This window comes from Leopardus geoffroyi, chromosome D3, assembly GCF_018350155.1.
Source record: "Leopardus geoffroyi isolate Oge1 chromosome D3, O.geoffroyi_Oge1_pat1.0, whole genome shotgun sequence".
Taxonomy (NCBI): Eukaryota; Metazoa; Chordata; class Mammalia; order Carnivora; family Felidae; genus Leopardus; species Leopardus geoffroyi.
In genome coordinates, this window is record NC_059339.1 from 79,978,648 (window position 1) to 79,992,194 (window position 13,547).

The following is a 13,547-nucleotide window of genomic DNA, read 5'->3' on the forward strand; positions in this document are numbered from 1 at the left end:
TGAGCTCTGCTGTCTCTGATACAGCGTGTGGGAAGAATGTGTTAACAGGCGCACAGTGTTGGGTTTTTGTTACAAAAATTCCACAGCCCCCTCCATCTTCCACGAGGCCTAGTTCCACACTGCAAGGTGACCAGATTGACAAGCATTTAGAAGTAATTTGTTTTTAAATTCTGACATTGAGAATGTAGGATTAGGATGCTGCCCTTTTATTTTTTTTATAATCTTGTTTAATGTGTATTTGAGAGAGAGAACATGCATGAGCGGGAGGAGGGGCAGAGAGAGAGGAGAGCCAGAATCTCTAGCAGGCTCCACGCTATCATCACATGGATCCCTACACGGTTGTCAACCTCCCCAACCAAGCCATACTCAGGAGTCAATGCTTAACTGACTGAGCCACCGGGCACCCTAGGATGTGGCCCTTTTAAAAACAAAATGTATAACGCTCCAAAATATTGTCCTCCTGTTCTAGATTTAGGGTTGGTTGCTAAATGAATTATTTTACCATTAGGTTATAGAAATAGGTCTAAATGTGCTTATCATGTTTATTTTCTTATTCATTTGAGCTTTTAGAGAAATGTAAAACAACAAACTGTAAATGCTGACTACTTGGAGCAGTCAAAACAGTTTTTTAATTAATAATTTCTTTTTTCAAATATATCATAAATCTTATATGCTTGTAGTACTCATAATTAAACTCACATTTCTTGAATGCCTAATCTTTGCAGACACAATATTTAGGCATATTTTGTACAGTTAGTAGCACAATGATCCTTTAAGGTAGATAACAGTGTTACCATTTTCAGATGAGAAAACTGAGTTTCAAGAAGATTATGTAATGCATCTAAGGCCACATGGCTGATAAGTGGAGAGCTAGAGTCTGAACCCAGATCTAATTCCCACATGTACTACTTTCCACTCAGGCTGCATTATGTGTCTTTGTACCTCAAAAGAGAAAGCTATGTGATGTAAAAGGTTGGGAGTTTCCCTGTGATTTTTAAGTTGACTTGCCGTAGAACAATCAGAAGCAGTTTAGTGGTGGCTGCTAGCCATTTGAGTTTGGTTTAAAAACAGTCCAGTTTGTACCTTGTTGGTCATAATAAAACGACACCAGATTTTCTTCGAGAATTTTAACCACAGAATCCAGTATATATCTTCTTTTTATCAAGAAAGAAAGAAAGAAAGAAAGAAAGAAAGAAAGAAAGAAAGAGACAAAGAAAGGCTTTCTTTTAAATTGCATTTCAATCGAACATGGAAATTGCATGGAGACTTTGACCAAAAGTACAAACTGCCATTGAATTGGTGATACACTCTGTTTTTGTGGACTGCTAAGCTATTTAAGCTTTGTTTTCCTCCCGAGCATTCTCTCCCTTTATTAAAGCACTCTAGTAGCAATATTTGCTTAGCTTCTAATTTTGGTTTTGCTTTTGTGTTTTCTCTCTTTCTCTTGGTCGTTCCTTTCTTCTTCCCATGGCACTGTGTTTGCTCTTTCCATGCATCACCTGTGAATACCCCCTGCGCTGACCAATCAGCTGTTGGTGAAGGGGGTGAATGAAACTCTGGTAGCTCAGAGGGTTGTTCCTGCTCTCATTACTCTCTCCAGTGACCCTGAAATGTAAGTGTCATCCCTGCCTTTTACATTCAGCATCCCTTTCAAAATGTGCCTATCAAGAAATAACCATCAGCTTTTCAATTCACTAAAGAATAGATTTATCTCTTCAAAATAATAATATTGGATTATGTTCACTTGATTTTAAACTTTATTATACTGTTCATGTATCTTTTTTTTTTTAAGTCAACCTTCACATTTGGAGGCCATGTATCGAAAAGAATACATTAATAGTATTCTCAGTAAACATTTCCTAAACTTAAAATATGCTGATGGACTATTTCTTCCAAGCCGAGAAAGGATGCTCTGCTAATCTCACTAACATGTTGTTACCAGTAAGTATAGTGGCATGAACCAAAGGCTTAACATTTTAATGTCTCGTGTGGGTGACTAAACCAAGAAAGACCAATGAGTCTGCCTGCCCATCCTCAGTCACAGCTAACCCAGTTCTCATTCCAGTTTACCAAACCATTTTTTATTGCATGTTGACTGGTTTACAGCTGACTCTTCGAGGCATGAGTGAAGCGTTAGTTGACAAGCGGGTTGCTCCGGCCCTTGTTACCTTGTCCAGTGATCCTGAATTGTGAGTTCCACAGACTGCGACCTTAAGTTATCCTGTCTGTCTTTTTGAGCATTCTTCTTGGTCTGCTTTTTTTTAATTTAATTTGTCATTGCTAGAGACTAATACAGTATATTTACCTTATACTTAACTGTGATACACATTTTAATAATCAGCTTTTCATCTCAAAGAAAGTTTCAGTTTCTTTCTTTTTTTAATTCTAACAGCTCTGTCCGGATTGCCACAATTCCGGCCTTTGGCACTATTATGGAAACGGTTATTCAAAGAGAGGTAGGAAATGATTGAAATTTATTATCTATGTACTGTTGGGGTGATGATACATTACCATCCATGCACCCAGTGGTAGGGGGAAGGGAGTATTATAACTTTTTTTATATCTCTTAGTTGGTTGTGGGCCAGAGGAATATCTCAGGATTTGAAAACATGATAGCCTTATCCAAAGTGTATTTTCATATCCTAAGGAAATCTCTAGTCTATCTTCTCAATCAGAGAATTAAGTACAAGCCAACTCCTAGATGTTCTCTTTTAAGCCTAGCTGAGTATTGCAGTCTTGGGTAATCCTTCAAACCAGATCTAGTTCCAAAGCCTTCCATTATCCAATAGACTTCTGGATAGTCTTACGTAAATTCCTGATTGCCAGTTTGCACAGATTTAAAGGCAATTTGACTGATAGCTTTAGGACCACAAACCTATCTCAGTTTTACAAAGGGAGGCTAGAGGGCACCTCTGTTCTCGTAACTGTGATCAGTGATGTGCAAGTGTAGTGGGCTGGTATCCTCTTATTGTAGTGCACATCGCTGTGACAACCCTCTGTCATGTCCACTGCAGGAGATCATCAAGGTCTTTCTGAAAGTGTATTTTGATTTAGAAACTTGTGATTTAGTTTCACGGGTGTTAGGTTCTATCTGCAACGTTAACTCTAAGACACTTCTCAAAATTAGTATCAAAATTTCATTCTTTGTTATCAAATTGGACATGTTTTTATACAAACGAGAAACCCTACAGATTAGAAGATAAGTCATCTGTGGACATATTACACAGCCACTTAAATGGAAATACACATTTTACCCCCCAAAAAATAAACACTATTTTATGAAATTCCTTTGTCATACAGATTTTCTAATAATAAAAATTAAACAACTTTGTTACTTATGGGGTAGGAGGGGGGAAGTTTTCCATTTTTTCCTTATGTATTTCACTGGTGAAGCAACATTAAAAAGTATCATTCTGCAAAGCTTGCAGTCTTGGCAGAATTTCAACATATTCTTAAATCCTAAAATAAAAATGTCTTTTAGGGAAATGTGAGTAAGATATAAGTCATTAATGACTCATTGCTTTCAGAAGGTGAATAATTGGGTAACTTACTGTGATTGGTTTTGAGAATTAAAATTTAGATACAAAATCACTATAAATATTGTTTTTCTCTAAATACTGTGGGGGTCTTTTGTTTCTGTAGTTTTTAAGGGAATGTTTGTATTTTCAAAAAATAAAGAAAGAAGAATTAGCAAGCATAAATAAAAATGTGTTGTTTAATTCCAGGCTTCTACTGTCATGTTGACATAAATCATTTGAACCCATGCTGAAAGCCATGTTTAATATGTATCTTTCTCTTTAACAACTCTACTCAGTTTTTAAAATTCTTTGAAATAACTGTAAAATATCTCATTTTAAGTTGCTGGAAAGAGTGAAAATGCAGTTGGCTTCTTTTCTGGAAGATCCTCAGTACCAAGACCAGTATTCTTTGCATACAGAGATCATAAAAACATTTGGTAGAGTTGGGCCTAATGCAGAACCAAGGTTCCGAGATGAGTGTAAGTTGCATTTTTTACTCTTTTTTTTTTTTTTTTCTGACTTGTAATGTAAGATCAAAACCAGAAGCTCCTCTCAGGATTTGTCCTATATTAAAACTCTCGTACACTTTATCTTCCGTATACTGAAAGGTAAAAGTGAACCAAGCTGATTATTGTGAACTGATCAGTAATACTATCTATTAATGGATGGATTTTATACGATACACCGATTGTTGTAACACATATGAAAAGTACCTCATAAACACTTTGAAGTCATTTTTAAAACATTTTTAAATAACTGAATTTCAAAATGCTGTGCTGAGTTATATTCAGAGCTTATTATTTAACTCTCATTTTTAAGGAAATTTTTATGTGTTTCTAGACATGTTCTTATGAAAAATGTGCTTTTCTTGCACTTACTATGCCATTCAGCTATGATAAATGATTTTGTTTTATTGCATAGCTTTTTGATCTACTAAATGATCTGCATGATTATCTGCTAAAGCATTTTCTCTAGTTTCTATAATACCTCTTTTACTGTGGGCCTCAGCCTTTATGACAGTAATTTCCTTTAGTGGCTTCAAATCATCCAGTAATTATTACTCCAAAAGCTTGTCAGTTATCCCTGCTGTACTTTAGTCCTTTAATTTTTAGCAATTTGACATGCTCTAGAGAGGACCCCAAGTTTGGCTTCTTGAGTCATTTTGGTTTCTAGTACAAAATTGGATTTTCCCATGGCCTAGTTGTTGCATATCCAGCATGATATTTTTAATATACAAAAAACGTTGTTAGGATTTGGACAGCAGTGTCCAAAAGGTCTGTGGAGGGCATGACCCTTACTGAACTACAGAAACGCAATCACGAGATTATTTTTTAATGGGTAATAATGTTGATAACATGAGGAGAAAATAGCAGTATTTCACAATTAGTTAACAGGAAAGTGTTGGTATTTTAGTTAGCAATAGGGATAGTTCCACATACGGTAATATCAAATTTACAGGTGAACCTAGTAAAAACTCTGTAGGTACTTTGACCGGCTTTGTTGAGGATGTCATTGCTCTGAAGTGGAGAGACTAAGTCCTGGCTCTTGGATCAAGGAATTGGCTAAATAGGCAATGAGTCTTTGGTGTGTGCCATGTTGTCGAGTTAATAACTCTCTAGAACAGGATCTAACCTTTTTGTGTGTGTTCAAAGGAAAGGTTTATGCATCACAGAGAAGAAAGACATTTTCTTTTCATAATGGTCCCAAAATAACAAAGGTTGGCTTGGGAAAAGATTGAGGATAGACGTTTCCACTGTTTGAATAGGTGTAATAAGCCTATAATAAAATAGGTGTAATAAAGTTTACTTTAAAACTTTATCCTGAGGAATTTAATGTCCTATATTAATAAGGCTAATGGTAAAGTAGAACCCATATTGACAAGGATGTCATACTGTTATCTGTCTGTATTTATGGACAATTGCTTTTAGGAGTTTAGAGGAAGGACAGAGAACTGTTGGGTTGTAATATCTTCCTTGGAGTGGCATTTTGGATATTTGTCATTCTGTTTTTTTAGAGAATAGAGAACATTGGTTGACCCAGTGGCCTTTTTCTTTCCCAACTCTTAATTATCACGGGACCTTTGGGTCTTGATTTTATTTCAGGGGCCATTGGTTTAATCTGGAACACAATGCAGTTGTTTTGTTGTTGTTTGTTTTCAGCTTTTTTACTTTATAAGGCTCTCTGAAAATGTTCAGTCATATGCTAGAGATTTTCTAACATGGCAATTTTACATTTCAAGTTAGTTTTTTTAGAAGTTCTCTATTTCAGTTTTGAGCCCATTTACAAAAATAGAGGATAAGAGTCCTTTTACTTTGGCTGTTGAATCTACCCCAAATATTTTTTGAAAGTTCATTGAAATCTATTTTTATAAAGTCTCCTATTGATTTATCTCTATTTCGTCTGTAGTTTAGACCGTGTCCAATCTGTCCTTAAGAAAAAGGCTTCTGAAATGGCTTTAAGTTGTCCATTTCCTATTTTCCTTGCCCACTGAAGGTCAGTTGTAGAATTATGCATATCTTGGTTATTAAATCTTTTAACCACTAATTTCCTTCTGAGAGGTTATCAATTAAGTGAATTAATTGCTACAGAGGTAGTAGCTAGGATAATATGTATATAATGAACTGTTCTTATAGTAAATTTTTCTCTATCTTTTGAGATTTAGGAGTATCTTTAGTGATAACCTTTAGTTGGCTCTAGAGTTTAAAGTAACTTCTACAAATTTGTTTTCTAGTTAAACAGTTTTAAGGGGTGATTGTGCAGTATGGTTATTGAGTTCCTGAGAAAAACATTAAGGAAAGGATTGCTTATATAGGTGGTCAGAAAAGGAGCAGGAGGAATAAATAGGCCTGGTGTCAATAGATAAAGAAGTTCAAGGAACCTTCTTAAGATTTGGGTAGAAGTGAATCCAAAAATTCTCTAGAGAGACTATCTTAGAGCCATCATTTTGTTGAGGCCTCAGCATGCCAGTTAGTGAATTGGAGTTTCAGTGAATTCAGGGAAATCAATGAACGTTTGGAGTTTTTGTCTCCTAATTTTTTTTCTAGAGTTCCTCTTAAGTATGCTGTTATTAATTTTAACAAGTCAAAATTCCCTAAAAATGGCCATTGGTATTCTAAGTTATTGGGGGGGGGGGGGTTGCCATTTACTAACGTAAGTATAAAAGTTGTGATTATATTGTTGGTTTACTGAAGAAGGAGGAGGTTTTTCTAGGAAGAGATTATGGCTTTCACATAGACAAACTCAGTGCAAACATGAAAGAAGTCACTACAATTGGTCAGAAGTCTGTGCTTATGAAGGGTGTTTTGGGATCCCTAGCCAAGCAGAGATTAGAAAGGGGCCTTATGAGCAACACTGTGGTAGTCACTGACCCTGGAACCATTTCTTCAAGGAACCCTGGTTTTCGTGGGAACTGGTATTTAGAAAACACCATCTTGGGCAGTAGACGTGCTCATTGCTACTGAATTGGATGCTGTTTCTTGGGCCATCCCTTTTATTTTAGCAGTAGGTTGTCTATGTTTTTGAAATTTCACATTATTCATTGAGACAGAAGATGACTTGTGAGCCCTTTGAGTGACTTGAACTAAACCACCAGTGCTATTTGACATTTGTCTTGCTAAGAATTTGAGAAAACTAAAGTTAAAAACTGTTTTATGAGATTAGTCAGAGAAAGACAAAAATTATATGACTTCACTCATATGAGGACTCTAAGAAACAAAACAGATGAACATAAGGGAAGGGAAACAAAAATAATATAAAAACAGGGAGGGGGACAAAACAAAAGAGACTCGTAAATATGGAGAACGAACTGAGGGTTGCTGGAGGGGTTGTGGGAGGGGGGATGGGCTAAATGGGGAAGGGGCATTAAGGAATCTACTGAAATCATTGCTTCACTATATACTTACTAATTTGGATGTAAATTTTGAAAAATAAAAAATAAAGTTAAAAAAAGAATTGTTTCATGAAGAAGTGAAATAATTTGATGTTGAAGAAGAATAAGTATACTGTATTTATCTTTTGTTTAATAACAATGGTAATACCTGATTTTTATTTGTAAAGATAAAACTTGTTTGTAAAGATAATAGTAACACAAAGAGGTAGGTTGTTTACATTTGTTTATTTGGTTTTCATCCTTCAAGTTAGGAAATTTAATTTCAGTGAGGCCAAGTGACCTGTATACATCCTCATAATTAGGTTATAGTGCCAGTGCTATGGTCTCTTCCTCCCAAATGTTCTTATTCCGGAAAACATGCTTTCCTCTCTAGTATGAAACAGCAAGTAAAGGATTTGGGTAACCTTTTGAAATCACCTAGAAATTAAAATGAAATTTTATAAATTTTAAAATGAAAAAAATTTTGTTCAACAGATGAGTGTGGTGTGTGCAACGTTTTAGAGAAAAATCTAAATTTCTTTTTCTTTTTTCAGTTGTTATACCACACTTGCATAAGTTAGCCTTGGTGAACAACTTACAAATTGTGGATTCTAAAAGACTGGATATTGCCACCCATCTTTTTGAAGCTTACAGTGCACTTTCCTGTTGTTGTATCCTTGCTTTATTAACGTGTATCTATATTTATATGACCAATCTTGCGGTGGAATCTCCGTTGTTGAAGTTTGGAAACTAATATTTTTTTCTCTTCGACTTACTTATATAATGATTATAGAAAATTAAAATTTTGATTTGACTCGCCCCACTCCTTATTCTAGCTCTCATAAGTTTAAAAGATCATTTTAAGTCCTCTGTGCTTTTATGTTTTATAGTTTTGAAAACATTGACTAAAGTTTTGTCTATGTTAATTGGCTATGTAACTGAGCAAGAAATGATCATAGCTGAGGCTTCTGTTAATCAAAAGGAAGCCTTGTATGTGTTCTGGCATTTGGGTCTTTCAGTGAAGGTTTAACCATCCATGTCCAGTGGAATGCTGTGGCGAGATATCACTCATTGAAAAATACAGTGCCAACATGGCTGATCATCTCCAGTAACGGTAGAACCGAAAGAAAACTCAGGGCACCTGGGTGGCTCAGTCAGTTGAGCGTCTGGCTCTTGATTTCGGCTCTGGTCATGACCCTAGGGTTCTCTCCCCTTCTGCCCCTCTCCCCACTCACACTCTCTCTTTCTCAAAAAAACAAAAAACAAAAAACAAAAATGGGGCACCTGGGTGGCTCAGTCCAGTAAGCGTCCGAGTTTGGCTCAGGTCATGATCTTGAGGTTTGTGAGTTTGAGACCCACGTCAGGCTCTGTGCTGACAGCTCAGAGCCTGGAGCCTGCTTCAGATTCTGTGTCTCCTCCTCTTTGTCCCTCCCCTGCTCATGCTCTGTCTCTCTCTGTCTCTCAATAATAAATAAATGTTTTTTTTAAAAAAAAAAATGTTTTTTTAAACTGAAGGAAAGCTCTAAGATCATCTAACTCATGTCAACTACTACATTTTATAAATGATTAAACTAAAGCTTAAAGACATTAGTGACTTCTATTTTTTTTATAGTTAAAAGCAAAATTGTGACTATAAAAAGAACTTTAGCTGTCCTGTTACGTGCTCTCTTTACTGTCCCAGGACTAGTAAAATAAAACCAAGAAGGAAGCAGAGATCAAGATGAGCAGAGTGAGCTCCAGCTTCTGTGTTCTCCCATGAAAAGGCAGGCGAGGTCAAAAAAGAGGAAATAAGAGATTGAAAAAGGATTGAAAGGCTGACTACTCAAACAGAACTATAGAAGCTAATGCTAGACAACATAATCAGAGAATTCTAACAGGAAAAATGACAGTAGAGAGAGGTTCCTGGAGGACACAGAAAGAGTTGCATTGATATTTATGGTTCCATATTGTTATATACCAGTTTGAAGTAGTAAGTAAAGTGAACAGGTAATTTTAAATAAGGTAGACATGTTCCAAAATACCACTGATGGCTATTTTGGTATATACCAGTTCATTGGCACTGGATTCTTGACTGGAATGTTCCCAATGGGAGATTTTGTTTTGAATAAATCAAGCAGGGAAAGTAGAAACCTAGAGCTATCTGTTAAGGAGCTATTTGTCCTTTTGGAAATGTTAAAACTTTAAGTTCAGTGCATAGTTGAGAGCATTTTATTTTTAGGAATCAATTAATATAAATTACCTCTTCCTGTGGATGACATAAGCCATGTTTTTTATAATGCAAATTATAAAGTGGCAGAGACACTGTATTTTGGTAATTTTGTACTTCAACTATCCATGTATCTTCTATAAGTTTATTTCCACTAAAAGGAGAACTTGCTATTATTCTTGACTTATCTCGTTGGCATTTTCTACTTAGAGAAAATAGAGGAAGCAAAAAGAGGAAGTGATATTCTGAATTAGTAAGGAACCAGTCTTTACTAATGGAGAAGTGACAAGACCCTTTCAAGAAAGTAATAATGGCATGTCAAAGAAAGAAAATATCGCTATGTTTGTACCTTCCCTAGACTTTGTGAAAGTAGATGTTTAAAAACTTAAGCAAAAAGTGATGTATAATCTATGGCAGAGAGTTCCTTAAGGAGTATGCCTCAAGGGACACTGAAAAGTCAAAAGATCAAAAATTCTAGCTGTATAAAACCACTCATTCCAAGTGGGCAAGGCAGTGGTTTCTAAAGAGAATAGAATCGGTATAGAAAGAATATTATTGTGTGTTTAGGTATGTACACAATATAGAATAATATAATAAAGTCTTTACACCAATATAGTAAGGGGAAGAACATCTTAACAATAGACCCTGTTCGAATACTAAATGTGTTAGTTCTGAATGAGTCATAACTTGTGTCAACAGAGTGGTGTGGCCACAGTAAAATCACATTGTCCTGTGATCCAAATCTGTTCTGCTGTTCCACTGCATTCTAACCTGATAGAACACAAGAGTATTCCTCTCAACATCATATTTTAATAAGCACATGGAAAAACTATAGTGTTTAATATTAGGTATAGTAATAAGTGAAGAAATTATGTTTAAAAAAAAATCAAAGGAATTTAGAAATGTTTAAGCTGGAGAAGAGATGGCTTGGGGATGAAAAGGTGATTCAAAAATTATTTTTTTAAATATTATTTTAAAGGTTATGTAGAAGAAGGGTTAAGTACACTGTGTAACTCAGGTGTAGAGCTAACACAAGAAGGTTACAGAGAGTCTGATTTTATTTATAAGAAAAACTTTCTAATTTAGCTATTAAAAATGGATTGAACCTCTTACGAAACTACGAATGTCCTATCAGTGTTAGCACTTAGAGACTTTGTGGCCATCACTCACAGATGAGGTAGAGTTGATTCCTAATATCAGATAGGATGAAATGACCTCTAACAAAGATTGTGTGATTCTACAGGGAAAGGGTAGAACCAAACAGTAAGTAGAAAGAGAGGGGGGAGACTTAACCCTTTACCAACAAATAAGGCCATCTCCAGCTTCTCAATTGGTGTCCATATTTCTCTAGATCAGACTCTTGACTGCCAGTTGAAAGGTCACTCACAGTTACATTTTGGTGGTATTTTCCCCATATCTAGAAAACAAAACTATGTAGCCATTATGTTGTAGCCCTCTCTATGACTACAGGAATTGGTTCAACCAAATGTCATCTATATTTTTAGTACTTATAAATATAAGCCACTTGTTATAGGAGGCTTGTTTACAAACAGCTTTTATTCATAACTATTTTTTTAAGTTTATTTAGATCATAACTGTATTTTTAAGGTAAAAGTTATATATTATACTTAATAAAATTCATTATTTTTTTTTTCCAAAAAAGACTGGTAAACTTTTTTTCTTTTCTTTTTTAGAAAGAGAGTGTGAGCTGGGGAGAGGGGTAGGGGGAGATAGAGGGAGGGAGGAAGGGAGGGAGGGAGAATCTTAAGCAGGCTCCATGCAGAGCACGGAGCCCAACATGGGGCTTGATCCCACAACCCTGAGATTATGACCTGAGCCAGAATCAAGAGTCAGACATTCCACCAATCCAGGCACCCCTAATTAACCCATCTTTATAAGGGAACTCATTTATTGGCATTTTTCACCTTAATATGGTATAACATTAAATAACTATTTTTAAATGGCCAGCAACTATGATGAGGTGAGAATGTGATGTTAATAAACAGTGAGTTGTTTTCATGAGAAATGCACCCTTTTTCTTGATCCCTTTGAATGTCAGAATAATCAATAAAACTCAAAAGTGACCAGGAAACGTAACTAATACTAAATTTATATCATTACAACAAAAGTTCTCTTACCCAATTCAATTAGGACCAATAGCAGGTCTGTTTAATGGGATGGTTAAAGCAGGACATCAAGGAAATAGTGTATGTAAGTTATTTTAACTTAATATACATATTTTCTTTACCAATCTTTTGATGTAGGACTGAGGCATTTCTTTTGTGTAAGTCTGCTGAGTAAAGTATCTTTCTTAAATAAACCACATCCATAATGTAATTGTGATTTTCAGTTTATGTTTCTTTAAAGAGGATCTGGAAACATTTCTGATACTGGGTGTAGACCTTTTTCAGATTTTTATATTTTTCCTAACCTTCTACACTTGTTTCATACATCCATAATTAAACAGCCACATTTTAAGCAATTGGCCTTTACCGTTTTTTTCTAAACTTTTCGACTTAGTTGTCATGGAAACATTAATTTTCATTTCACACTCATTTAAATATCAAATTACATGATTTACTGTTTACACTCATTTCATGTGTTTACATAACATGTAATTAAATTATGTAATGTTACAATAATCCATACCACTGACGTAAAGGATTTGTGGGAAGTAACACAGTTGACTCTTGATAAGTAACTAACTCAACAAATGAGAATCATGCTTGAGGGAAGCCTGTTTGCTCCAAGTGATCTGCATGCCTGAGGCGTCATTGTTATTATTCTCTTGTTCTGTTGGACATACCAGTTTGTTTTTAATTCCCTTAACTCCCTGGTCTCAAGTCATTTCAGAGGATTTAATGGTTAATCACTTTTTACCTGGTCTCAGATGTTTACGGACTGACATGGAGCATCTTTCTCCGGAGCACGAGGTGAGCTCCCATGATGATGAAGCCACTGATTATCCGCACCATGTTCCTATGTTTTCCTGTCTCCTCTTCAGACTTGCATTCTTCTTTGTGTGAGGCATGAGTATGATATGCTGTGCTTTTAAATTTTAATATTTTATATTTTAGCATTTGAAATATAGTATAGTGTCATCTTATGGATTTTTATTTACTGGCCGGGAGATCTTGAGAAACCCCTTTATCATCTTTGATCCTCTGTTTAATTCTGTATAGTAGGGATAACATACTTTCCTTCACTGAATATAGTTAGAATCTAATGAGCTAAGGTACACGGAATGCTTTCTGATCTGTAAAATGCTATACAATTTTTATCTCTGACCATTAACTTTCTTAGAAGGAAAGTTTCTGTTTTCTGTCTCAATTTCCTCAAAACTCTTTTATTCTGTTTTTCTTCTTGTTTCCTCCAAAACCCTGTTTATCATTTATTTCCTATTCTGCATTTTCAGCTTGTTTATCTACCCATTACCGTGGTAGGTTTGATTTTTTTTCTATTTTTCCAGATTTTTACAGAGGAAGCTTAGATTATTTATTTTTAAACTTTTCTGATACCTGAACTTAAGACTAAGTGTATCCCTTGAGATACCACCTGTGCATTTGCTACATTGTGTCTTCATTATCGTTCAAAGTAAATTCTCATTTCTATTACTTATTGATCCCTGAGTTTTGTTTAATAAGGTCAATTATGATTTAATTCTCCTGTTTTTATCAGGTTTTTTGTGATCTTCTTCTGTTAGCAGTTGAAACACATATTAAAGTTATGATTGGGAATTATCTATTTCTCCTTTGCTTGGTGTGTTTTGTAGATACCATTTATCAAGTTGAGGAGGTATCAGTCTCCCAGATTCCCTTTCCAACCTTGGTAGAAGACTAGAGCTTTATTTTCTAAACTTGGGCTATCCCACATAGCTGAGAGCAGGAATGAGTGAGGGCTATGATGAGAAGAGGGAAATTAAGTGAAGGCATAGTGATTGAAACCTCATTACCTT

The 13,547-nt window shown here is 35.3% G+C and overlaps 1 protein-coding gene across 10 annotated transcripts in view; it reads left to right on the forward strand.

Moving 5' to 3' along the window:
* Window positions 1–13,547, forward strand: part of RELCH (RAB11 binding and LisH domain, coiled-coil and HEAT repeat containing) — a 116,146-nt gene that overhangs the window by 89,299 nt on the left and 13,300 nt on the right. For 7 of the 10 annotated variants that reach the window (XM_045459411.1, XM_045459412.1, XM_045459408.1 and 4 more), the window contains 5 exons: window positions 1,530–1,612; window positions 2,393–2,456; window positions 3,859–3,997; window positions 7,941–8,057; window positions 12,437–12,525. In XM_045459411.1, coding sequence (XP_045315367.1) covers window positions 1,530–1,612; window positions 2,393–2,456; window positions 3,859–3,997; window positions 7,941–8,057; window positions 12,437–12,525 — 492 coding nt within the window. Of the gene's footprint in view, window positions 1–1,529; window positions 1,613–2,106; window positions 2,190–2,392; window positions 2,457–3,858; window positions 3,998–7,940; window positions 8,058–12,436; window positions 12,526–13,547 lie in introns of those variants that run through there. The other 3 variants (XM_045459405.1, XM_045459410.1, XM_045459415.1) reach the window with 2 other exon arrangements.